The sequence below is a fragment of the Myxocyprinus asiaticus genome, chromosome 32 (assembly GCF_019703515.2).
Source record: "Myxocyprinus asiaticus isolate MX2 ecotype Aquarium Trade chromosome 32, UBuf_Myxa_2, whole genome shotgun sequence".
NCBI classification, from domain to species: Eukaryota; Metazoa; Chordata; class Actinopteri; order Cypriniformes; family Catostomidae; genus Myxocyprinus; species Myxocyprinus asiaticus.
In genome coordinates, this window is record NC_059375.1 from 29,914,353 (window position 1) to 29,938,402 (window position 24,050).

Consider the following 24,050-nt stretch of genomic DNA (forward strand, 5'->3'; position numbering starts at 1 on the left):
ATTAGCCTATTATTGGACCGTTTTAATTTTTTTGGTATCGCGATACTTCGTTAGTACCGGTAAACCGCTCAACCCTAATGTGTCCATATAACCTCTGTGCTGGTGTTGTTCCCTTGACCTGGAACGTCCGGGCATCAGAAAGGAATTGTTTTATGGCAGAGTAAGATGATATGGCATAGTGGGCTGTGCAAGAAGTGACTCTGCAGACTTTAACAGAGGTTAATTCACTGAGAACACACATGATACTGAGCAAAATACAGAGAATGGGGAAGAGAAGTGTGAAGTGAAGTGAAGTGAAGTGAAGTGAGGTGAGGTGAAGTGAAGTGACACTTGTTCCACCCACCATGGGCTGTTACATTTTGTCCCAGATGTTAAGACATTTGTTGTTCAGTCTGTTCCAAGCAGTATCATGTTCTGGTCTCTAAAGTATGTTTCTGAATTTTGACCTTTTCCCCACACAGGCAGGAGATAAGCACTACCATCCCAGCTGTGCACGATGCAGCAGGTGCAATCGAATGTTCACAGAGGGAGAGGAGATGTACTTGCAGGGTGAGTGGAACAATTTAAAACTAGGGCTTAAAATATGAAGTCACATTTTTTCGGGTCAGTGAAAGGTGGTGCTTAACTTTCAGAAAAGGATGTTTTTCCACCTAAATATTAACTAAAAGCTGTTTTATTTTCTGTTCATTGTATGTGAGGTTTGCAACCATGTTATCAGAATTTGGGACATGTCTAAATACAGTTTAAAACTCTGGTTTGTGTGATTTCAGCCCCATTCACTTCCATTGTAAATGCCTCACTTTTCCTTCTTTTTTAACTAGGGACGAGTCTAAATAATTTAGTAGGATTCAGCACTATGCCACAAATGCTGTTGCAAGCTTAACTTCTACTGAACCTGGAACATTCCTTTTAGCAATCACGCAGTAGAGGCTAGCTAGTTTGGAAACCAATTGTTGGTTTGTATTTAATGATATTTCCCACAAATTAAATGCAAATATTTGGTTGATAATTTTTCTTACAAAAACTTTAGAAACAGGGTTTAATGGCTGTGCTTGACTTGTCTCCTTGCCATGCTGTTGAAAGGGTCCAAATTATGTTACTTCCTTAGTGTCAATAAGGTTCTGATATACACCACCCATTGATTCTCTCTCTCTCTCTCTCTCTCTCTCTCTCTCTCTCTCTCTCTCTTCCTCTATCTCTTTCTCTCAGGTTCTACAGTGTGGCATCCAGACTGTAAGAACAGCAGTAGAGTGGAAGATAAGTACAGAGTGAGTGTCTACTGTATCTATCTGAACACTTCCTGTCAGCCAGTCAGTCACTTAGTCAGCCCTGTCTATCTCTGGAAAAGAAAACTTAGCTGAACTCCTCCCTTCTTAAGCTTTCTTATTCCGTACCCTTCATCTTCAGCCCATAAAAAGTCGTCAAAACCCTGAGAGATGTCTTTACATTTTTTTCACATCCTTCAAAGCCTCTTTCACTCCAACAATCTGTGATTCCAAAGTTCTTCTCTCAAGTTTGATTTTGAATGACTCAGGTGCTCAAGCTGAGGCGCTACATCTGAGTCACAAAGTCTCTGTTTGTGTGTGCTTGTCAGTCAGTGTTTGCCCATTCTGTTGTGATTCTCTTCCTTAGGCAGCTTGGCAGCATCCTAAAGCAAAACCCAGACCGTTTGATATCTTTTACCCTCAGTCACAGACACAGAGTGGCTCTCGGCTGGGCCCCCATCCCCTGGGCAGTTGTGAGGTTTGCAGTCTTCTGCTCTGCAGTCCCTCGAAACTGCAGTGCTTCCAGCTAATTCAACTCCCTCCAACTGTCCTACTTTACAATGGCTCACTCAGAAATGAAAATTGTCACTGTTTACTCACCCTCATGTTGTTTCAAAACCTGTATGACTTTCTTTCTCCCATGGCACATGAAAGCGGAAGCCGCGGTTTTTTTTTTTAAGTTGGGGTGGTGCTCGTCAGAAATGTCCGGCCGGCCTGGTATTTTTAGGCCGCCACGTTCCCGAGATACGGCCGTTCGAGTTCCGTGTCCACCGGAGGGCGCACTTGCCGGGGTTTTCGGGCCGTATCTCGGCTGCCCTTTGGGCTACGGAGATTTTAGGCAGAATGATATTCAGAAAAAAGAAAGTCATACGGGTTTGAAACAACACAAGGGTGAGTAAATGATGTCATAATTTTCATTTTTGGGTGAACTATCCCTTTAAAGATAACCTCTTGTCCCACAAAACCAACCTAGTCTCATAGATTGTACATTACTATAACTACTTTTTTGCAAACTGAGTTTTACGTGCCACTTTCTAGGTTTTGTTGCAGTTTCCTTGTGAAATGAACACTAGAGGCACTACAACAACTGTGCGTTTTATTCACTTTCATACAAATCACGAGTACTATGGCTGTTTATTACTTTAAAACACTTATTTTTCACTCTTTAACTCACACCCTGCTATGTTATGATATCAAAACAGTTTTATTCTAATGCATTATCTGAAAAACGATAAATTTTAGTGCTTGTATTACAGACCCACCTACATTTACACACTTATTCCAATATGATTAGCTTGCGCAGTAGCTCACCTGATAGAGTATTGGACTTTGGACTCTGAGACTAAGGCTCAAGCCCAGCCAAGTTTGCTCAAAACTAAAGCGAAAGTGAAAGTGAAGAGAAAGTGCCATAGAAGCGACAGAAAATGACGTGGTTGCTTCAGAAAATGTGCTTTTCATTTCGCATTTGCTTTTACAACACTATCGGTTAGGTTTAGGTGTTGGTTTAGGGTAAGGATGTCTGTTTTGTTTACCTCTCATTTATCTTTTAGGACACATTTGGATAGGTTTAGATTAAAGTTTTAGGTTAGGGAGGTACAATTTACTCATTAAAACAACCATTTAAAATTCACCTTACAAACTTTGTCTGATTACAACATCATTTCACTTGCTTTTGGCGCCTTCCGCTGGACATTTCACTAGGAAACTACAGCAAAACATGTAATGAAGCACGTAATTATGGTTTGCAAAAATATTGCCATGGTCACATAAATTTCATGAGATCAGGCTGCACAAAACCCAAAATCAAGATCTAGTAGGTGGCTATGTATGCAGTGCTTTTGTTTGCCGAACAATAGAGTTAGTTTAGCACTAGCTGAGTTTTGCTAAAGCATATGAAGTAAAAGTGTTTTGTTGACTGTGATGTCATTTCCTGTGATGCCTTTTCCTCCCTTCACAGCCCCTCCCACACTCAGTAACCTCTCTGCACCAATCAGAAAGGCAGGTACTGTATTCTGCTTCTGGCAGCAGAGCAGGGGAATGCCTAGTGTGTCTTGCAGCTCTTGCACTTAAAAAAGTCTCTAGTAGAGGGCTACTGCCCCTGCCCTCTTTTCCATAGCAGCCTATGTGTGAATCATTATGCTTTTCACCGCTGCAGGCATGTTGCTCAAGCCCTCCAGGGCTCCATTCAGCATTACAGGAATGATGGCTGTTTGACTTCATACAGAACGGTCTCAGATATGAGCTCATATTGCAGATCAGGCCCTTAATGGCAAAGTTGGTACATAACTGGCCTGTTGTACACAATATTGTTCCTGGAGGTTGTCTACTTCAGGTGTTTTGGTGACACTCGCCCACCAAGAGTCATATCTGAGGGGTTGGCTGCACAAATTGTATGAAATTAAACATCATTAGTGCATCTTGGGAAGGCTTGCCTATGTGGTTGCATTGGAGTATGATAGAATACGGGCTGGAAATCCTGCAATTTTGTAATTTGTGCTGAATGACTGTTTTTAAAGACCCCATGAAATCAAATCTTTCTGAGCAGAAACTTCTGCGGCCTCCTTTCCAAGTGGTAACTGGTTAACGAAATAATTTGTTTGTTTTTTTATTCCTTGAACCATTACTGATCCCTGTTTATAATGCTACTATATGCCTAAAAGTTCACAGAAATAACATTTAGTAAATATGTAAGGAATAATTGAGGACGGACTATTGATTTATTGAAAAATAATGCACACCTGAGGTGGTAATGTGGTCACGACATGCAGCGGAGTGACCATTGCTCATCGGGTGTGCATTATTTTTCAATAATTCAACGGGCCAGAGTCAATTATTCTGCTTATACCACGGTTACCACACCTTAATATATTGTTCAGGGTTTTTATGTCAAGACATTTTCTGGTTTTCGTCCCTAAAACGCTCTTGTGAGCGGAACTACTTTATTCAGCGTCTTGCTTTGATACAGTCCGAACCTTCGTTGCTAGTTCGAAAATGTCATTTTAGAACTAGCAATGGAGGATTGCGAGGCTTGCGCTGCTTTACTGGAGTACTTATTGAAGTAACAAGTTAGTACGTGTGTGTGAGAGTTTGTGTGTGAGTTTGTTTTTGAGGGATTGAAAGAGAGAAACTCAGAAACTGAGAGAGATCACTTGTGGGATTACCTTTATTTGTTGCATCTCTCATCAGAAGTAACATCGCTTCAAAATCACCAAGATGTAACTTTAAGCACTTCTCAGTAGCAGCAAGTGTCGCCGTATTTCCATTGTAATCCTTAACAACTGTTTTCAACCCTAATGAGATGCAGGTGACTGATATGACGGCTCTGTTTTTCACTCGCGAGTAAGTGTGTGCATAATGCGCATATGTATGTGTGTCCACGTGTGTGAGAGCTTAAGGGGAAGGTGGAGCATGAGTTGATTCCCACAGCTATTTCAGATAATATAGAAGTTTTATTGATCAAGTGTATCTAGCTCTGATACAGCTCAAGCCTTTGTTGCTTGTTCGAAAACATCACTTTAGAACTAGCAATGGAGGATGCGCTGCTTTTTGGCATTGGAGTAATAAGGTAGTGTGTGTGTGTGTATGTGTGTGTGTGTGTGTGTGTGCGTGCGAGCGTGAGAGAGGGGGAAGGGTTGTGCAGTGCTTTCCATTATAGCTATGTGAGGCCGATTAGGGCGAAATACATTGAAAAAAGTTTCACATATTAAAAGTTATTTTGGATAATAGAAGCTGTTGTATTGATCAAGTTGCGGGGGGTGTGGCTCTATTTGTTAGTAGCGACATGTGTCTCGTGTGTGTGTGTGTGTGTGTGTGCGTGGGCGTATGTATGGGCGGGGTTGGGTGGTTTACAAGGACTTTTTTTTAGGTTACAAACTGGTAATTACAAGGGTATTATGCTATAAATGTGGTTTATGAGGACATTTCTAGTGTCCCCATAATTCAAATAGCTTAAAAAAACATACTAAACATTGCTTTTTTTTAACCCAAATTGAAATAAGTGTAGGATATTATAGACATAGTTTGATGTTTTTAACCGATTTACTTTAACCATTGTCTTTGTTGATATGGTTATTTTGCTGTGGTAGCATGTAAGGTGTGTGTGTGTGTGTGTGTGTGTGTGTGTGTGTGTGTGTGGGTGGGTGGGTGTGTGTTTGAGACAAGAGCGAAAGAGAGGGAGCCCAAGGACGCTTTTCAATCGAAATTTAAATAAATGTAGGATATTATAGACATTGTTTGTCATTCTTATCCAATGTACTTAACCATTGTCTTTGTTTTAATTGATATTTGCTGTGGTAGTCTGTAGGGCTCTTTGAAATAACTGAAATAATTTGGCGAAGTGATAGTGAACCGTTATTCGGTCAAGACCTGGAGCTACTTCATTGCCATGCTTTTAATTGAAAAATAATTGCACACCTTAGAACGTCCGTCAACCAATCAGAATCAAGCATTCAACAGACCCGTGGTATAAATGCTTTTAAAATTTACAGTCTTTCTCTTCCAGGAAATAGAATAAAAAAATATTGATGACTCTTCCTGCACTCTAATTAAATGCTCTAAAGTTTTCTGGATATTTAAAAGAAAAAGGAACAAGCCTTTTGATACATCCCGGCCAAACTTCCTGTTTCGATATGAAATATGTAAACACAGGAAAGACAACTGTGTTCGACAAGCAATTTCATGGGGTTTTTAAGAATTCCACAACCTACCCACTGGCATAAATAAGCGTGTATTTTGTCATATATGTGTGTGCTTATTACCGGCTGATTGCTAACACAACGTCTTGTTCTCCCGCAGCCCACGAGGTCATCGTCTGAGAGTATCTGTTCAAGACCTGGCTCAAGCGTCCCTGGGACTCCAGGTCACACCATCTATGTGAGTCCCACACATCGGCGCCCCCTGTCGTTTCCTGAGTCTGTCAGATCTTACCACTCAATCCAGAATGGATTCTGAGGCTGTTGCACTTCAGGGTTACTGTATAAAACAAACACCTGGACATGCAGGAAAAGCACAGGATATTCCTTCAACTTGTCAATGTCTGCACAAACCTGTGCTCTATTCCTGCAACATCTGCCTTGTATTTGACATCTGACATCTGGTGCTATCAGTGCATTTCTCTGTTTGGTTGAGCTTCCTGACCAGCCTGACACAGCAACTTTGACCAATGGCATGAGGTTTATCTGAGTTTAGTGTTTAGGAAATTAGTTTGAAAACAGTCATTATTTTCGCAATTCTGTTTTAGTGGTACCAAAATTACACAACTTACTTTTTACAAGTTAAAAAGAGAATAATTTAGTGTTAATTTAAAAAACTAAAAGGCTATTAACCAAATGTTAAGCAGGATAACTGTTCTCATAAGCATACCTCCAAAAACTACATCTACATCAGCCGTAGTTCATCTTTCCACAGTGTATGTTCACACCTTTGTGATGAGCTGTAGCTCTGAGCAGATGTGATGTGGATGAACTTTGACCTGTGCCCTGACCTCTTCTTCATCAACACCTTTTCTCCCTGTGTCTCTCCACGTGTGCTTTCCCCTCCCCCTCTACCTCGTCCTCTCCTTCCTCCAGGCAAAAGTAGACAATGAGATTATTGATTACAAGGATCTAGCAGCCATTCCCAGAGTCAAGGCTATTTATGACATAGAGCGTCCAGACATGATTTCCTATGAGTCTCTCCATTCCACCTTCTCCACCTTGGAAAGACAAGGAAGGCACAGCCCAGCAGAGGTAACATTAACACTCTATATACCACGGGGCTGTTAAATGCTTGATTCTGATTGGTTGACGACTGTTCTAAGGTGTGCAATTATTTTTATGTAAACCAACGGTTATGTAGTAATTCCAGGTCTTGACCGCATAATGGTTCCATATCACTTTGCCAAATTATTTCAGTAATTTCAAATAGCTGTACATGCTACCACAGCAAAATAACCACATAAAACAAAGACATTGGCTAAGTACATCGGATAAGAATGACAAACAATGTCTAAAATATCCTAAATTTATTTCAGTTTCAGTTGAACAACGACCTCATGCTCCCCCCCTTCTCTCTCTTTCGCTCTCGTCTCATAGACACACACACACACTGACACACATGCATACGAACACACATAGAGACTCAGGCGTGACTAACAAACAGTTGTGTAGCAACAGGAAAGCTATATACAGGAATGGCGACACTGAGAAGTATTCTTAACTTTACATCTTGGCGATTTGAAGCTATGTTTCCGCTGACAAGAGCCACAAACAGGTAATCCAACATGCGATTTCTCTGTTGTCGTTCTTTCTCTCGCTTTCGCTCATGCGCACACAAACACAAAAACGCACTACCTTGTTACTCCAATAAGTGCTCCAGTAAAGCAGCGCAAGCATCGTAATCCTCCATTGCTAGTTCTAAAGTGATGTCTTTGAACTAGCAACGGAGGCTCTGGCTGTATCAAAATAAGATGCTTAATCTGTGGTGGAAGAAAGAAGTTCCACTCACAAGAGCTTTCTATGGACGAAAACCAGAAAATGTCTTGATATAAAACCCTGAATGATGTCTTATGGTGTGGCAACCATGGTAGAAGTGGAATAATTGACTCCGGCCCATTGAATTATTTAAAAATAATGCACACCCGAGGTGCAACAGCCACTCCACTGCTCTTCGTGACCGCATTACCATCTCAGGTGTGCATTATTTTTCAATAATTCAATGGTCCGTCATCAATTATTCCTTACATATTTAGTGTCTTCTTAATAAACAATGATGTGCTATTATGACCTCAATTGGTAGAGACACTATAAAGCTGAGTGGACACTGAGAATTTTATCATGATATACAGTATGTTTAGATACTCATTCAGTCTTTATTTTGGAATAGGTTTGGCTAAATGATAAAGCGTCTGTTATTTGACCTAATCAAAAAAGGTGTAAACATAGTGTAAAGAGCCTAATCCTTCACAGGAAATGCAGTGTCAAAAAAGTTTTGGACACTTACACCACGCATAATTTTTTTTTTAAAGTCATTGCATGAAAAGAAAATAGATACAGTGTTCAAAATGAAGGCAGAATGTGTTTGGACACTTTCTGGTTGTCAAACTTTAGTGAAACATGTTAGGGGTGGGTAAAAATATAGATTTTCCGATGCATCACAATCTTTGTATGAACGATCTCGATATCGATTCTTAAATCTCAAGATTGATCTTTTACCTCATGCGCAACCCTCTACAATGAGAGGAAATCACTCGCATTAGCAACCAAATTCATGCTATGCTAATGTATACTGACAACTGGCTTGTAAATGTTTAGATTTCACTTACCAGTAATTGTGTAGTATAGTGGTGGAGTATTCAACAGTGAGATTCTTTCACTGCGTGTTGAGAGTAAAAGTTGTTCTGTATAATGTGTGTCCAAAGACTAGATCCACGCAACCCATTTGTCATGAATAATGTCTCTTTTAATACCCATTCTGTAGTTTACAGTCAGTGGTTGATCAAAAACAACCAAAAATTTAACATTTAATTCTAATCACGCATAGGACAGATGAGATAAAGCCGTTTGAGTATCCCTTATTGGCATGCACTCATTTAAAGACACTTTTTACAGAAATGCCTGTTTTCTTAAAGAGACAGTACACTTTTTTAATACGTGTTCAACAAATCAATGTAAATACCTGTGAATAGTACAAATTATGTAATTAAACAATTTATTGATTAAATACATGGAGTTGTTCATTTTTAAAAAGCTAAAATCTTTCATTTTTAAAAAGATATATAACTAATAAAATATAACGAGTAAAATTTATATTTTTGTAATGTACCAAGTTAGAAGGTCCCCTGTATAATTAACAACATTAGTTGGGAGAGAATCTCTTATGTAAGCAAAAGGGACATTATAAATTAAATATACCAATATGAATCAGTTGCGAATCGAATAAAAATTGGAATCTAATCGATTTGAGAGTTTGTGAATTTGAATCGAATCGAGACATCTGGATCAATACCCAGCCCTAATGTCCGTAGCTACTGTGATGAACTACATCTTTGTGAACTTGAGGAGAACTACATTTATATATCCACAAAAAATCACTAGAGGCCAGTTGGTTAAATGTAATTGCACTAAATGACTCTGGAAAGTGAAGTTAGTTAGCATCATTTATTTGCAAATGCCACTTGCATTGTTATTTGTTTGTAATGCATTGACATTCATACATTTTGAAGAAAGAAATAAGTGTCCAAATACTTTGTGCTGCCGCTGTAAGCAGAGTATAGTTAGCATCCCTGTAATTCAATTAGGAGATACTTTTTGCAACATGTATTACACTAATTTATAAATAATGATCCAGTGCAGTGCAATATTCCAAATTTACCCCTCAGAGGGTCCAGTCTTTATTACCAAACCTGCATTTGGGCTTTGGCACCTTACACCCACTTTTCCCAGCCCATACACTATCCTTACTATCCCTATATAACAGACTCAACCCTGCCAATGCCCTGTCTGTGTAATAATGACTCCCATCCCCATATTTCATTCTTGTCACAGAAGCCAGTATACAGTAGCTCTCCCTTTGACCCCATTAGTGTCCTAAAAACACTGATGGTCAAGTTTCTCAGGCTGCAGACAGATTTGAGCAACTGTGTATTTGCTAATTTCTCTGTATGTGATCATGTACAGTATACATTGTACATTGCATGTAGGGCTGCACGATTTGGACAAAAAGTCATATTGTGATTATTTTGAAAAATATTGTGATTGCGATTTGAAATGCGATTATGATAGACAAAAAAAACTAAAATGTTCAACTGCCAAAAGACTACTGGGGTTTTCACACTTGAGCCCTCTTAAAATAACAATGCTGAGACCTTTTTTTCATTTCACCCACAAACAAATAAATATATAAACAGTGGAAAAAAAATAAAATAAAAAAAAATATATATATATATATATATTTAAATGATAACCATTTCATGGTGTACCTGTTTTTGTCCATTTTGTGATGGGGTCATTAATCATCATCATTAGTTTGTGAAACCCAGTCAACCTAATCCCTTATATTAGGGATGCTCCAATCAGGATTTAAACATCCGATACCGATCTCCAATTTTCTTTTCATCTAATCGTCTGATGCTGATCATTTAACTTTTTATCAGCAGCTCTGTCAAAAGTGGTTATATGTAAGCTTTCTGCTCAGTGTCACTGTTAACTGAATTTCCCTGTTGGTAATACCATAGTTGTTGCTTAGTTTTTGCTGTCAAAAATACTGTTGGTTGATTGAATAATTAAATGAACAAAAAATATTCCACTTTACTCTAGGCCTTAAAAACAAGTAGGCTTATACAAACAATTCTCTACTGTATAGAAGATAGTCCTAAAGAACGAGGCTTAATTATAACTGAACTTGAACTGATAACTGATTGGTGTAATTAAACTCAAAGTTTTGGTTAGTTTGTCACCATTTCATTTAATTAATTGTTTTCATTATTTTATTATATTTCATATAACAATTCATTATATTATAGTATATAATTATATTATATAAATGTATTATATGTACGTTACTTTTCATTTTGTTGGATGTTGGTAATATTAGTTCTGCTTTCACTTGTTGCTGCTGGTAGTGTAATAAGGGCGACACGCTCTCTCGTAAATAAATGACAGGAGAATGGAGGAAGAGCGTATGTTTCTGGACTCTACAGGTGCTACTATTAATGCTGATTGCTCAGCAATCATTTAATAAATATGTTTGAATTATACCCCATCTTGTATTCTGTGTTATTATTATGATACCTGTGCCCGGCGGAGACTGAGATGTTGCTACCGCAGATGATAATAAAAACTGCTTCACGCAGGTTGCGCCGGTTTAGTGTAAATAAAGCACTTAGCACACGTAAGTAAATGGAACCAAACTCTGGGCAATTCTGTTACTGTAGGCAAACACTGTAATAATGCTCTAACTGGCTGAATAGCTGACTATTTATTTATTTAATTAAATCGCAGCCCTTTGCAATTCAGTAGTCGCAATTTCGATTTTATTTCGATTAATTGTGCAGCCCTAATTGCATGTATTCATGTCAAAGTGTGAGCCATATGTCTGTGCATGTAAAGAATGTATGAGAGACTATGTGTTTTTTAGTGACTGTTCTTTGGTCCCCTGTCATATTAAACATTGCTCTGCTGTACCTGAAAAAGCCTGTGGCCATTCTCTGTGTAGAGACAGTAGTGTCGTCCCCCACCATGCGGGGGGGGGGGGGTACTGTGGGGGAAACTGGAGCACCCAGAGGAAACCCACGCAAACACAGGGAGAACACGCAAACTCCACACAGATTCCTGGGTGAGCCAGGACTCAAACCGGGTACCTTCTTGCTGTGAGGCAACAGTGCTACCCACTGAGCCACCATGCCACCCCTTATTGTAAAGTGTCACCATAATTTCAGTTATATATTTAATTTACAGTAATACATTTACAATGGAAGCCTGTGAGGCGAGCAACAGGTGTGTTTAAAAGTAGAAATGTGTAGGTTGTAGTTTTGTAAAAGTTGAAAGTAACTAAGAATATTCCTTTAATACTTTTCTTGAGTTACTTGTAAGCTCTCAGAGTAACTGAACTCAAACCCTTTCCTCCCCTACAGCCTGTTAGAGCCTCAGGTGCGAGTTCCCCCAGAGGCAGAGCCACAGTAAGTGTGTGTAGGATAGAATTACAGCTGCTGGCATGCATGATTAGTTTGTGGAGAGCCTCCAACCAAACTAATAAGAACTCTACTAACCCTGTTGAAAAGACCAGCATTTCCTTGTGTCTTTGGTATACTATAACCAGCTAGACTTCCTTGGTCAGTTGGCTCTAAAAGAAAGACCATGCTGGTTGACCTACAGTTTTTGCTGGTAAACAGCATTGCTATGCTGGTCCACAAGCTAGACGAGCACCAAACCAGCCCTAACCATCACCCTTACTAAGTCATCACCCTTACTTAATTGAATTTTTACAAGCAATTTAATGTCTTTCATTCCAATTATTTCAGTTTCATTGAGCTAACATGATTTAGTTGGATTAGGTTAAATTAATGCACAGTAGTAGTTTTAACTCAACTTCATTAGCTCAACTCAAACTCAGTTTATAAAGGTTTTATACAATTAATTTTCTTATGTTGGTCCAACTTAATTTATTTTAGCACTCGTTAGTATTTGCCAATGAGCAAGTGTAAGGACAGTGAAACTGTTGCACTGTCAATTTAATAGCAACTGTTTATAGAGCTAAGCAGCACTCGAATCAAGTATCACTTGAAAATAAAAGTCCATCTTCAAACAAAGCACAAGTGCCATTCTCCACCACAATGGTATACCAAAACTCCAGCATAACATATACAATCATTTTAAATACCAATAAAACAGAACCTTAAGCATTAACAAATCTCCTCATGTTCTCATATTGCTAAAAAATTCATAAAATAAGACTTAATGGAAATCCCTTGCCCAGTTTCATCAATGCTACTTTAAAACCATAAAAATAATTAATGTAGTCCCAACTCAAATGGATTAAGTTCAGTTTTACAAATTTAAATGGATAGAATGCAATAAAATCAAGTTGTAACAAAATGTTCCAAAATTGTGTTGCTTTATTGAACAAGCAGCAAAATGTTTTAGTGCAGCCTGGAAATTCATGCTGGTGTAAGCCAGTCTTTTCAGCAGGGAACATATTCAGTTACTTACCAAACCTATCCTATCTAATAAGCATGAGCATTATTAGATCTGCGTGAAAAGCATCTAATGCTTTTCACGCAGAGTTTCTCATTGGCTGCTTGTACAGTACTTCATATGAGTGACTATCACATGAAGAGTGCAATCAAGAGCCCACTGGAAAACTCTTATCTCTATACCATCTAAAGTACATGGCTATGATGTAGAAAAATGTCTAATAGACATGACAAAAGTATTGTTCATCTCCAAGAAGTTATTTTATTTTCCCAGAGAACATATAGCCTACATTTACAGATCAAATGAACCTTTAACATAACATAGACACCAACTAACATTCAAATCAACACTGCAAGTGCTTCTGCAAGTGCTTCTGCTTAATAACAAGCGTAATGCAATGCATGTGTTGGGTCACGGATAATGCTGCGGTTTCCATGGCGTATGTCATATGTTATTGTTAGTGACTTTAAGTTTTGTGTCCACATTCCCAGACCCTACCACAAGAACCTTCCTCAAAGTCAGCAGAAACAGTAAGTTGTCAGGGACCTCTGACCTTGCCAATTTCAGGCTATAACAAGTCATGTTCATGAGCTTTGGCCCCACAGTTTACCCTCTCATCTTGGAGATCCCACTCATCTAAACTCCAGTCTTCTCTCAATTAAGAAGCTAATGTGTTCAGCGAGTGTGTGTGTCTGTGTGTGTTTGTCTGCCTAATAAATGAAGCCACACATTCCTGGACATTAGCGATGTATATATGTTTAAAAAGTCTATAATACACTAGAATGGTTCGACTTGCTGCTACTAATATAGATTGTTGCTTTTCTGACCTGCTCTCGCACACTCATCCTCCACCTTTTAGTACTGATTCTGATCCATATTTACATAGAGCTTTTGTTCCTGTCGTTTCAGTCTCCAAGGACGCTGTCTCCCACCCCTTCTGCTGAGGTTAGAAGCTGTTTTATAATGCTTAGAAATCTGTATTCATGTTACATTGATGTTAGTAGTGCTTTTATTTGGATTTGTTATCATCATTGCAGGCACCCTGCAGAATTCAAGAGCTCTCCTCAAAGGAATAGTTCAACCAAAAATTATAATTCTGTCATTATTTACTTAACAAATAATGGTTTGGTGAGTACCAGGTTTGGAATGTTGTTCCAAACCACATTGCTGTTATTTTTTTTCAGTGCCACAAAAAAGGAGAATTTTTGAAGAATCGTTACACAGCTCTTTTCCTACAAGGACATTTCATAGTGACCATGGCTGTCAAGCTCCAAAAAGGACTAAATAAAAAAAAATAAAAAAACACCATATAAGTAGTTGACACAACTCATGCGTTATATACCAAGTTATCTGAAGCCATACAAATGTTTTGTGTGAGGAACAGATCAAAATTTAAAGGGATAATTCACCCAAAAATTCACTTTCTGCTGTGTAACACCAAGTAGATGTTAGTCTCAGTCACCATTTACTTTCATTGCATCTTTTTTCTATTCAAAAGAAAGAAAGTCAAGCGAGTTTGGAACAACATGAGGGTGAGTAAATGATGACAGAATTTTCATTTTCGGGTGAACTATCCCTCAAGTCATTATTCACTGATAATCTTTCAACCAAAGCTATGAAATCACATTCGTGATTACATTCATGTACAAAAATGACACTCCTGTGTTCCACTAACAAAATATCAGCATATCAGTGTGGAACAACACGAGTGTGTGTAAATTAAGACAGAATTTTTGTTTTGGGGTGAACTATCCCTTTAACAACAGAGCCAGTTGTACATATCCATTTAACCATGCCCTTATACATAATACTGTGAATCTGAATAATCTGTTTAACCTGCCCATATGTAATTGTGTGTGTGTGTGTGTGCGCGCACACGCAATAGGGTTGCTATGACATAAGGGAAAGCATCATACAGAGATCGACCAGTCAAGGCTCTATCAGCTCTCCTGTGTATCACCGCCATAACTACATACCTCCTCTATCCAAGTCACCCCAGCATTTCCACAGACCAGGTGAGTTAAATAAAATGACTGATTCTTTCCAAATCCTCCCTTCATAGGACTCCAGAGGATGCAGCTTCAAGCGATGAGCGAGTCGTCTCCTCATCTCATGTTGTCAGCCCTCCTCTTGGCCTCTCATTGCCTTTTTTTGCTTTCCGTTTCCTCCTGAGCTTATGACCCCCCTCCCTCCTCTTCTGATGTGTGCTCCTTGCATCCTTTTGTCTTTTCTCTTTTCCTCCTTCCTCCACTCTTCCTCTTCCCATGAGTGGCCGGCAGGAATGCTGAAGCCCTGCTCCTCTTTGCGCTCCAGCAACAGCGATACACGCCCTACCTCCCCCTTCCGACATCACTTACTCCCCCATAACAAAGGTAAGGCCTCTCCGTCCCCCATTGCCTGACCTGTTCGCCTCATTCTCAGTGTCAATTTTGTTCTGTAGACACAAAAAACACCTTGATTCCATCACATCTTGATTCAGGGCTGCTGAAATGATGCCATGATGATTCACTTTATAGCTTGTAAAGCTGTGCTTCTCATGTGGTGGCTCTGTTTTGAAAAAGTCTTTGACAAGTTCTGAACTTGTAATGCTTGAATGGCACAAAGTCCTGTATGACAGTTGTTATGTTGAGGGCTGCGTTAGTTCTCTTAATGCAACTGAACCACATGTAATGCCAGCTGCCCAGCACAGTTTACTAATCACACACTCCTGTGTGTAATATCCCTCTGTCTTCTCCACAGATACTTTCTACATAGGTATGTCTTGGCTTCATTGCTGTTGTTAACTCTGTATGGAGCTTTTTGGTGCCATGCTATTTTGAAGCATGCTGGTTCCTTTTTAACTTTTCCATTCCAGCTTTCATTCAACATTTTGCTCATTTGATGACAATTAACCAACATTTAACCAAGTCAGTGTTACATCATTATCATTAATACTCTATAAGCTCTGTCCCAAAACTAGTGAGCTGTCTTGCTGTCTACTGCCTATGCAATTGAAATGGATTGTCATAGGGGTGTCCGTTATTTCCATTCATTTGCACTGTTTTTTTTTTTTTTATGTAAACATGCGCTAGACTGACGTCTTTGATTTTTGCGGCTCATCTTGCTGGTTTTTCAGTGTTTCGCGCAGGAGTGCCACATTTTTAATACACTGCGTCAAGTTAAAAGGCCCATCATTGACTGTTTTGGATCGCTCTGCATAGGCAGCCACTCTATGTGTCATACAAGTAGCGTGTGAATTGCACAGGAAACTCAACTCACAATTGATTTTAATAGAATTTGGCATTGGAATCTCTCTAAGCTAACCCTGTGTGTCATACAATTAGCATGTGAAGTGCACAGGAAACTTAACTCACAACTGATTTCAATAGAATTTGGCATTAGCATGACGCTAAGCTAACTCGGTGATACCGTGAACTTTTTTCTCACATAAAAAGTTTTGTGTTTCCTCACAATAAATTTTGCATTCCTCGCAATAGCTTTATCCATCTCTTATGAAAATTAACCATGATTTTACTAGTTACCATAGCTGAACTATGGTATTTGTTGTAAAACCATAGTAACCACAAAATGTACCATGATTTTACGAGGTGTCTCGTAATAATTGGGCTGCTTTATTTAAACATGCCTATGATGCCTAAAACTGCTGCCTACATAGGCAGCTCACTAGGTTTTGGAATGGAGTGTATAGGTTGCATGCTCACACAATCAATTTTTCCCTCACAGGCAAATCTTTAACAAATACTAACCCTTCAATGGCTGTTTAGTTATATTCTCATCAGACACAAAGGCTTCCTAACAGTTTCTATGATAATTTTTTAAGTGTACCTTTTGATGTGTTTTGATATGATTGTGAAGCATTTGCATGCTGCTCTCCTGAAACATTCCTTCTTTTCCAGTCCATCTCTTCAACACCTGTTCTCTTTTGTGGGGCCGACCCACATGGTCCAGTCCGTCTCTCTGTCCAGCTCTCTGTTGAAACCATTTTCTGTTCGTCCATTTTTCCATCTGTGAAGATTTATTCCAGCATTATTCTCACTTTCTTTCCTTCTATTATTCTTTCTTTTTCTTTTTTTGTTCCTTTTTCCCACTTATCCTCCTCTTCTTGTTTGGAGGCACTGAGCCACCCAGTGGCCGGAGTTCTCCCCTTTCCTCTCGGCCGGCCACCCCGACCCTCTCTCTGACCCCTAAACATTTCCACATCCCAGGTAGGAGCTGGTGCAGCCATGAATACACGTTTTCATCACCCTATTTCTGCCTTTACTGGGTTTTTTATGCTCTCTATTCTTTAATGTTTTATTAACCTTTATATTTTTTATATGTTTGTGCTGTTTCTTGATTTGTAATCATGTTATGCTAAGTACATTTATTGCCACATATAATTATTAAGTTCTGGTCAAACTTTCTATGCCTCAGTTTTCCCCATATCATGATAAGCAGTCATTGAATTGACGATTGTAGCGTCTTTTTTATGACTTGGTTTACATTAAAATGTGTCATTGAAACTAGATCTTTATTTTTAATTTTACAGACCAAGGCATTAACATGTATAGAAAACCACCAATCTACAAACAGCATGGTATGGTTGCTTTAAGTTTTTGACAAACTTTTACAAAAACATTTCGATTAAGCTGATTTACGTTGCTCTTGAACTTTACAGTATTGTGCCCTATGATATTTGTATATATGATGAAAAGAACATACAACACATTTTGTCCATGCCAAAGGAGAATTGTGTTTTTGGTAACTGTTGATATGGTGTGTGTGTGTGTATGGGCGGGTTTGGGTGGTTTACGAGGACATTTATTTAGATTACAAACTGGTAATTACAAGGGTATTATGCTATAAATGTGGTTTCTAGTGTCCTCACAATTCAAATCGCTTAAAAAACATACTAAATGGTGTTTTTTTTTTTTAAATGTAAAAATGCAGAAAGTTTTTTGTGAGGGTTAGGTTTAGGGGTAGGGGTAGGGGTAGGGGACAGAATCTATAGTTTGTACAGTATAAAAATCATTATGTCTATGGACAGTCATCATAAGGATAGCCGCACCGACGTGTGTTTGTGTGTGTGTGTGTGTGTGTGTGTGTGTGTGTGTGTTTGTACACGCATGATATCTGACTATGATTTGTATTATTTATACATGTGTGTTCATTTGCGTTGACTCCATCCATCCATTAATATGTGGTTATGATGCTTGTCACATCACATCCAATGTTCACATGTAAGTATAATTTCTCATCATAAACATTTCTTATCTCTGAGTTTCTGGGCTTTTCTTTTTTTGTCCTTTTTTTTTTTTTTTTTTTTTTTTTTTGCCTCCTAGCAACTGATTCACCCACAAAAAAAAAATCAAAACAAACTAAAATTCCTTCTTCTTTAACAATCGCCATTAAACTTTTATTCTTCCTTGTAATCGCATGGAGTTACAGTGTAGCCTGCCAGATCCTATAACACATTCTCAGATTACAATAACAAAATATCAGATTACTCTGCTTAAAGTAACTCTGCTTATTGCATACTCATGCTCAAGTCAGGCATGAATTGTGTACTGGATTTAAAATACACTTTATATAAGCTATCCACATTCTCTGCTTGCTTAATATTATACAGCACCACAAATTTGCAAATAGTAGCATAAGCGCTCTAGAATTCCACTTTATATAGTCCTGTATAAAATGCAGTAATGGCCTTCAACATATCAAAGCATTTGACACTATATTACAGTATATTTGAACACACCCTGTTGGTGTGTTATTTAAAAAACAATTGAAACATAAAAAGATTGCAAGCAGCTTGTGGCTGCAAGACCACAGATATTTAGCCTAATTACAGTACATCATGCATATTCAACATAATTTTGTCTGCATGTCAAAGTACTGAAATATAATGCTTTGAACTGATTGGCCAGCACTGTACTTATTGCCTGCCTATGAGAGCCAGTCACTGATAGTCGAGTTCCCCCCCAAAATACTGATTCAGATTCAGCTGCCCTGGCAGCCCAAAGCAAGTCCGCTGATGACATCATCAAATCTTCCAAGTTCCCAGCTGCCCACGCCCCTCGGCCGGACGAAACCTCAAAGATTGAGACAGACTACTGGCCGTGTCCTTCGTCCCTCGCTGCTTTAGGTATGCTTCTGCCACTGGCTCCTCCAGGCCTCTTGGCACATATACAAACCTGCAATAACCAAAGACTTTTGGATTTAGAACTCTTGGATTAATAATGTTCGTAATTGCTATTAATTTGGCTTCTAATTCCCATATAGCTTTTCCCCAGAGACAGTTGTAAATGCTATAGGTGGCTTCACAGACACATGGAATTTCCACCATTAAGAAATCAAACAGCTACTTTTCCAATAAAAAATAATTTTATCATTCAGACTGATCTTTTTTTTTTTTTATTGTTATCATTTTTTTTTTTTCACTCGTTGCCATTTTTGTTGTATTTCATCATATCTTGTTTTCATGTGTATAAAAGAAAAAAAAACAGGTTCTGATGCAGGTTGCCAAGGATAAAGTGACATAATAATATTTCATTTTCATCTCAAACTTCTTTTCTTTTTTTCTTTTCTTGTTTTTTATTCAACAATCTTTTCCTGGTCCTGGACTGGCAGGCTCAGATGGAAGGAGCCACTCACGGGACGAGGAAGAGGAGGAGCAAGTGAAACGCAGACATCTTCAGGAAGAACATCTCAGCAAGGTCCAGGACACCTGTTAATATATAAACCAGTCCTTTAATGATCATACATTATCAGAAAATGCTTTTATTTGGAGTCAAAACAGCACTAAAAATGCACATCCAGTGGGGACCACTAGTGAAAATGCTTCTCTTTTACATTATTCCAATGTAATACAATTTATATTATCATCACAAAAATGTTGAGTTGATTTCTAATTTCAGAATGCCTTTAGCTAATCCCCATTTTAATTTAATTGACAGCATGCAATTGAGCAAGTTAATGTAAATTTCATTATTTAATTATTGAGCTTGAAACAGTGCAGAATCTTAAAGGTGCACTCCGTAACTTTTGTCTTTGTGTCATCTTGGACTTACACTGACACCTAGCGGCTTGGATGCAGCATCATTTAAAATCAGTAGTTTTCAGTTTCAGATGCCATTGTAGAAATGTAGTATTTACAGTCAGCCTTGATTACTTTAATCAATGAGTGAAAGTGTCAAACATCAGGATGGTTACTGAGATTAAGGGAGTAGTATTCAGCTGGTCATCTGACTCTATCATGGCAGCCCGCATGTGTGGACCCTCTCCATGTACAATAAAATAGCTTTTATAAGGTTACTGTTATGATTGGGGTCTTCATTTTAATGTGAGTGGTCATGAATTCCTACATATATTGCAACATTACAATTCATGTCTTTAGGAGTTAAACTTTTTTAAGGAGGAAAATATTACTGAGTGCACCTTTAAATATTTCTTATTCATTTAATTTCTGTCTTAACATTTCTTCATTTTAAATTGGTCAAAATCCTTAAACTTAATGTTTATTTGCAAGTTTAAATTTGACGTTGAATCCCAGATTTTCACTGTGGTCTCAGACATTTGGACCCCACTGCATGTGCCAGATTATGCTCAATTGCACCCTCTGAGTTCATGTGACTGACCCTCATGTTCAACCACAGATCCAGTCAGGTCTTGGGAAGCTCATTCTTAAGGAGGAGATGGAAAAGGAGATGAACAGAGAGAGATACACACGCAGTGTGGCCGCCCAGCGCTTTGACTCCCAATACGCTAACTGTACCATAGGTATAATGCTTTGAAAGCAAGCACAACAAACATAGCTTTACTCTGGTATTAATATACAAAATTATTCTTTTCTCTGCTGTAGACTCCCAAACATCCAAAACCTCTTCTCTGCCAGGATACGGACGGAATGGCCTGCACCGGGTAAGTTTCAGCCATTGATTGGTTTTTCACCAATAGGGGTAAATGGGGCTAGTTGTGCCCCAGTAGTGGGGCATGCTGTCACACAATATGGGGTTGTCACAATGGAAACAGTCATTCAACATCCTAAACAGTAAAACAATTATATAAAACACAGAACGATGTAACACAAAAATATTTAATAATTTTTTAGCCAAGAAAAATTATCATAATGAAATTGTATGAATTTAAAACATATAAAACAAACTTAAAACTTGTCCTGACCAGACATATATAAAAAATTCACTTGTCCTGAGAATACAGTTCAATCTTTGAAATACACCTTTCATTATATAGTTGACCCTTGCCTGAATGTGGCTGAGTGGCTTTTTTATGCTCACTTGTATAGCAAATAAGATGATATTAAAATGTTAGTTTAGTAAAATAATTCTAATTTAACAGGGTTTTGAACTACAGTGACTGCTAGAGAAAAACATTTATGTAATTGGACTTTTGAATCAAAACCTTACTGAAATATTGCCCTTGTGACAATGAGCCCTGGTCTCCCATATTTAAAAAATAAGTGCATAACTAAAGAGAAGGACAGAATTTGTTGTAATTTAATGGCTTGCCTTTTTGTGTCTATGCTTACAGCCCCAGTCTACAGAACTCTCTCAGTATAACAGTTATGGGGATGTATGTGGAGGACAGAGAGGTAAAATACAATTATTTTTATACTACTAAAGGGATAGTTCACCCAAAAATGAAGATTCTCTCATCATTTACTCACCCTCATGACAGATATGAATTACTTTCTTTCTTCTGCTAAACACAGATGAAGATTTTTAGAAAAATATTTCAGCTCTGTAGGTCCATACAATGCAAGTGAATGGTGACCAGACCTTTGAAGCTCCAAAAATCACATAAAGGCAGAATACAAGTAATCTATATGACTCCAGTGTTTACATCTGTATTTACAGAAGCGATATGATATGTGTGGGTTTAGAAACAGATAAACCACACTTCACACAATCTAGTATTTTTTACTATAAATCTGTGAAAGTGAAAGTGGAGATTTATAGTAGAAAGGATTAAAATATTGATCTGTTTCTCAACCAAATTGATTGCATCGCTTCAAAAGACACCACTGGAGTGGTATGGATTACTTTTATTCTGCCTTTATGTGATTTTTTGAGCTTTAAAGTTCTGGCCACCATTCAATTGTATTGAAAGGACCTACAGAGCTGAGATATTCTCCTACAAATATTTGATTGTGTTCAGCAGAAGAAAGAAAGTTATACACATGTCTGGGATGGCATGAAGGTCAGTAAATGATGAGAGAATTTTCCTTTTTGGGTGAACTTTCCCTTCAATACTTCTGAGAACTGTGATAGTGAAGTTTATAGTAATTTTATGGAACTTTGTCTCTCTTTTTTTCTAATATTACAGATTTCAAGGTATGTGATTGTCAAACATTACACACTGAGCATGTGCATCAGCAATCATGCACATATGGAAGTGAAATCATGCTACAGTACATGTAATTGGAATGGCACTCATACCCTCATTGCTATGCTTGTGTATGAGTTTGAGCAATGGGGAAAGACAAGAGCACAATCAAGGTTTTTTAAAATACTCCCCCACCCATCAGCACTGAGGCTACAAAACACATCACACGGATAGTTGAGTTTCCAGCCTGGCTCAATTGACCTCCCTCGAGAGTACTCAATGCAGCACAGTGTTAGGCATTAGATCCAGACTATTTTCCAAGGTTCTGAATTCTTCAAAACAGTTTTTGTTTTCTTTTATCATTTGCATCACGTGTATGTGTTCTGTTCTGTAGCTCACCCAAGATGTCCAAGATTCCATTACAAGAATGGACAGGGGAATGTCTATGCCTAATATGTTGGAATATAAAGCAAGTATCCCAAATATTTTCTTTCTTGAGAATTCAGCTTCTTCTCTCTTTTCCATCTTGTAACTGCTCCTCTGTATTCAATAAATATTCACCCCCTCTCAAAACCAAGATTGTTCATCATTCAGGACTGTTATGGCCCAGCTTCACAGGCAATAGTCAGTGGATAGAACAAGACTAGCATATGCAAGACGTGCACATCTTCCAGTGCAATGAAGTGATGTTATCACGACATACATACTCTGTTTTAAAATTATATAGTTTCAAGATAATTTATTCTTGTTGAACTTCTTTGAAATAAAGAGGCTTAAAGGGATAGTTCACCCAAAAATCCCCTCATCATTTACTCAACCTCATACCATCCCAGATGTGTATGACTTTCTTTCTTCTGCAGAACACAAACTTCTAAAAAGATTTTTAGAAGAATATCTCAGATCTGTAGGTCTATACAATTTGAAGGTCCAAAAAGCACATAAAGGCAGTATAAAAGTAATCCGTAAGACTCAAGTGGTTAAATCCATATCTTTAGAAGCGATATGATAGGTGTGGGTGATATTTAAGTCCTTTTTTTACTATCAAGCTCCACTTTCACATTCTTCTTCTTCTGTTTTTGGCAATACACATTCTTCATGCATATTGCCACCTACTGGGCTGGGAGAAGAATTTATAGTAAAAAAAGGACTTAAATATTTATTTATTTCTCACCCACACTTATTGTATCGCTAAATTACACACATCACCTTTAAATGTCAGTAGGAGTGCTTGCATTTAACAACACAATAATTCTTTCCTATATTTCACTTTTAGTACTCTATAATTCCTATACTGCACTTCATTCCTATTCTCAGACTTTATGCTTTTGAAAAATACATGTATTTACACTCACACACAAGGTTCACCTATTGTTTGTGCTACTGCATGCTCTGCTTCCTCCTGCATAGCCCCTCTTTCACATGCCATGTGTGCTGCAATGTAGTGTTTTGGCAGAGTTGGTGTTTGTGTGCATATTGTTAGAATGTAATGACCATGCATCATTCCTTCATCCAGCACTGCTTTAAGCAATTCATTGTGTTTGGCAAATGCCTCGCATAGCATTCTCCATAACAACACAATCCCTCCTTTTGTAAAGGTGTACCCATATGAAATGCTCACTGTCACCAACAGAGGGCGTACTAAGCTCCCGAAGGATGTGGACAGGACAAGATTGGAGGTAAATTATACCTTGAATGCACTCTAAGTTGCTTTGAATAAAGCATTTGCTAAATGCACAAATGAAGCAATGATTTATAATATCTTCTTATAAACTCTATCTCCCATTTTTTTCTC

At 38.2% G+C, this 24,050-nt stretch overlaps 1 protein-coding gene across 15 annotated transcripts in view; it reads left to right on the forward strand.

Annotated features, from left to right (window-relative positions):
• Positions 1–24,050, forward strand: part of LOC127423628 (actin-binding LIM protein 1-like) — a 114,056-nt gene that overhangs the window by 87,195 nt on the left and 2,811 nt on the right. For 2 of the 15 annotated variants that reach the window (XM_051668097.1, XM_051668096.1), the window contains exons 7-24: positions 462–549; positions 1,210–1,268; positions 3,223–3,267; positions 6,060–6,137; positions 6,833–6,991; positions 11,875–11,919; positions 13,426–13,464; positions 13,844–13,879; positions 14,820–14,949; positions 15,214–15,306; positions 15,674–15,688; positions 17,047–17,139; positions 17,463–17,510; positions 18,918–19,058; positions 19,544–19,629; positions 20,569–20,692; positions 20,775–20,833; positions 21,464–21,593. In XM_051668097.1, the coding sequence (XP_051524057.1) occupies positions 462–549; positions 1,210–1,268; positions 3,223–3,267; positions 6,060–6,137; positions 6,833–6,991; positions 11,875–11,919; positions 13,426–13,464; positions 13,844–13,879; positions 14,820–14,949; positions 15,214–15,306; positions 15,674–15,688; positions 17,047–17,139; positions 17,463–17,510; positions 18,918–19,058; positions 19,544–19,629; positions 20,569–20,692; positions 20,775–20,833; positions 21,464–21,553 (1,428 nt within the window). In that variant the 3' untranslated portion in view covers positions 21,554–21,593. Of the gene's footprint in view, positions 1–461; positions 550–1,209; positions 1,269–3,222; positions 3,268–6,059; positions 6,138–6,832; positions 6,992–11,874; positions 11,920–13,425; positions 13,465–13,843; positions 13,880–14,819; positions 14,950–15,213; positions 15,307–15,673; positions 15,689–17,046; positions 17,140–17,462; positions 17,511–18,917; positions 19,059–19,543; positions 19,630–20,568; positions 20,693–20,774; positions 20,834–21,463; positions 21,594–22,258; positions 22,267–22,652; positions 22,728–23,853; positions 23,935–24,050 lie in introns of those variants that run through there. The other 13 variants (XM_051668111.1, XM_051668106.1, XM_051668101.1 and 10 more) reach the window with 13 other exon arrangements.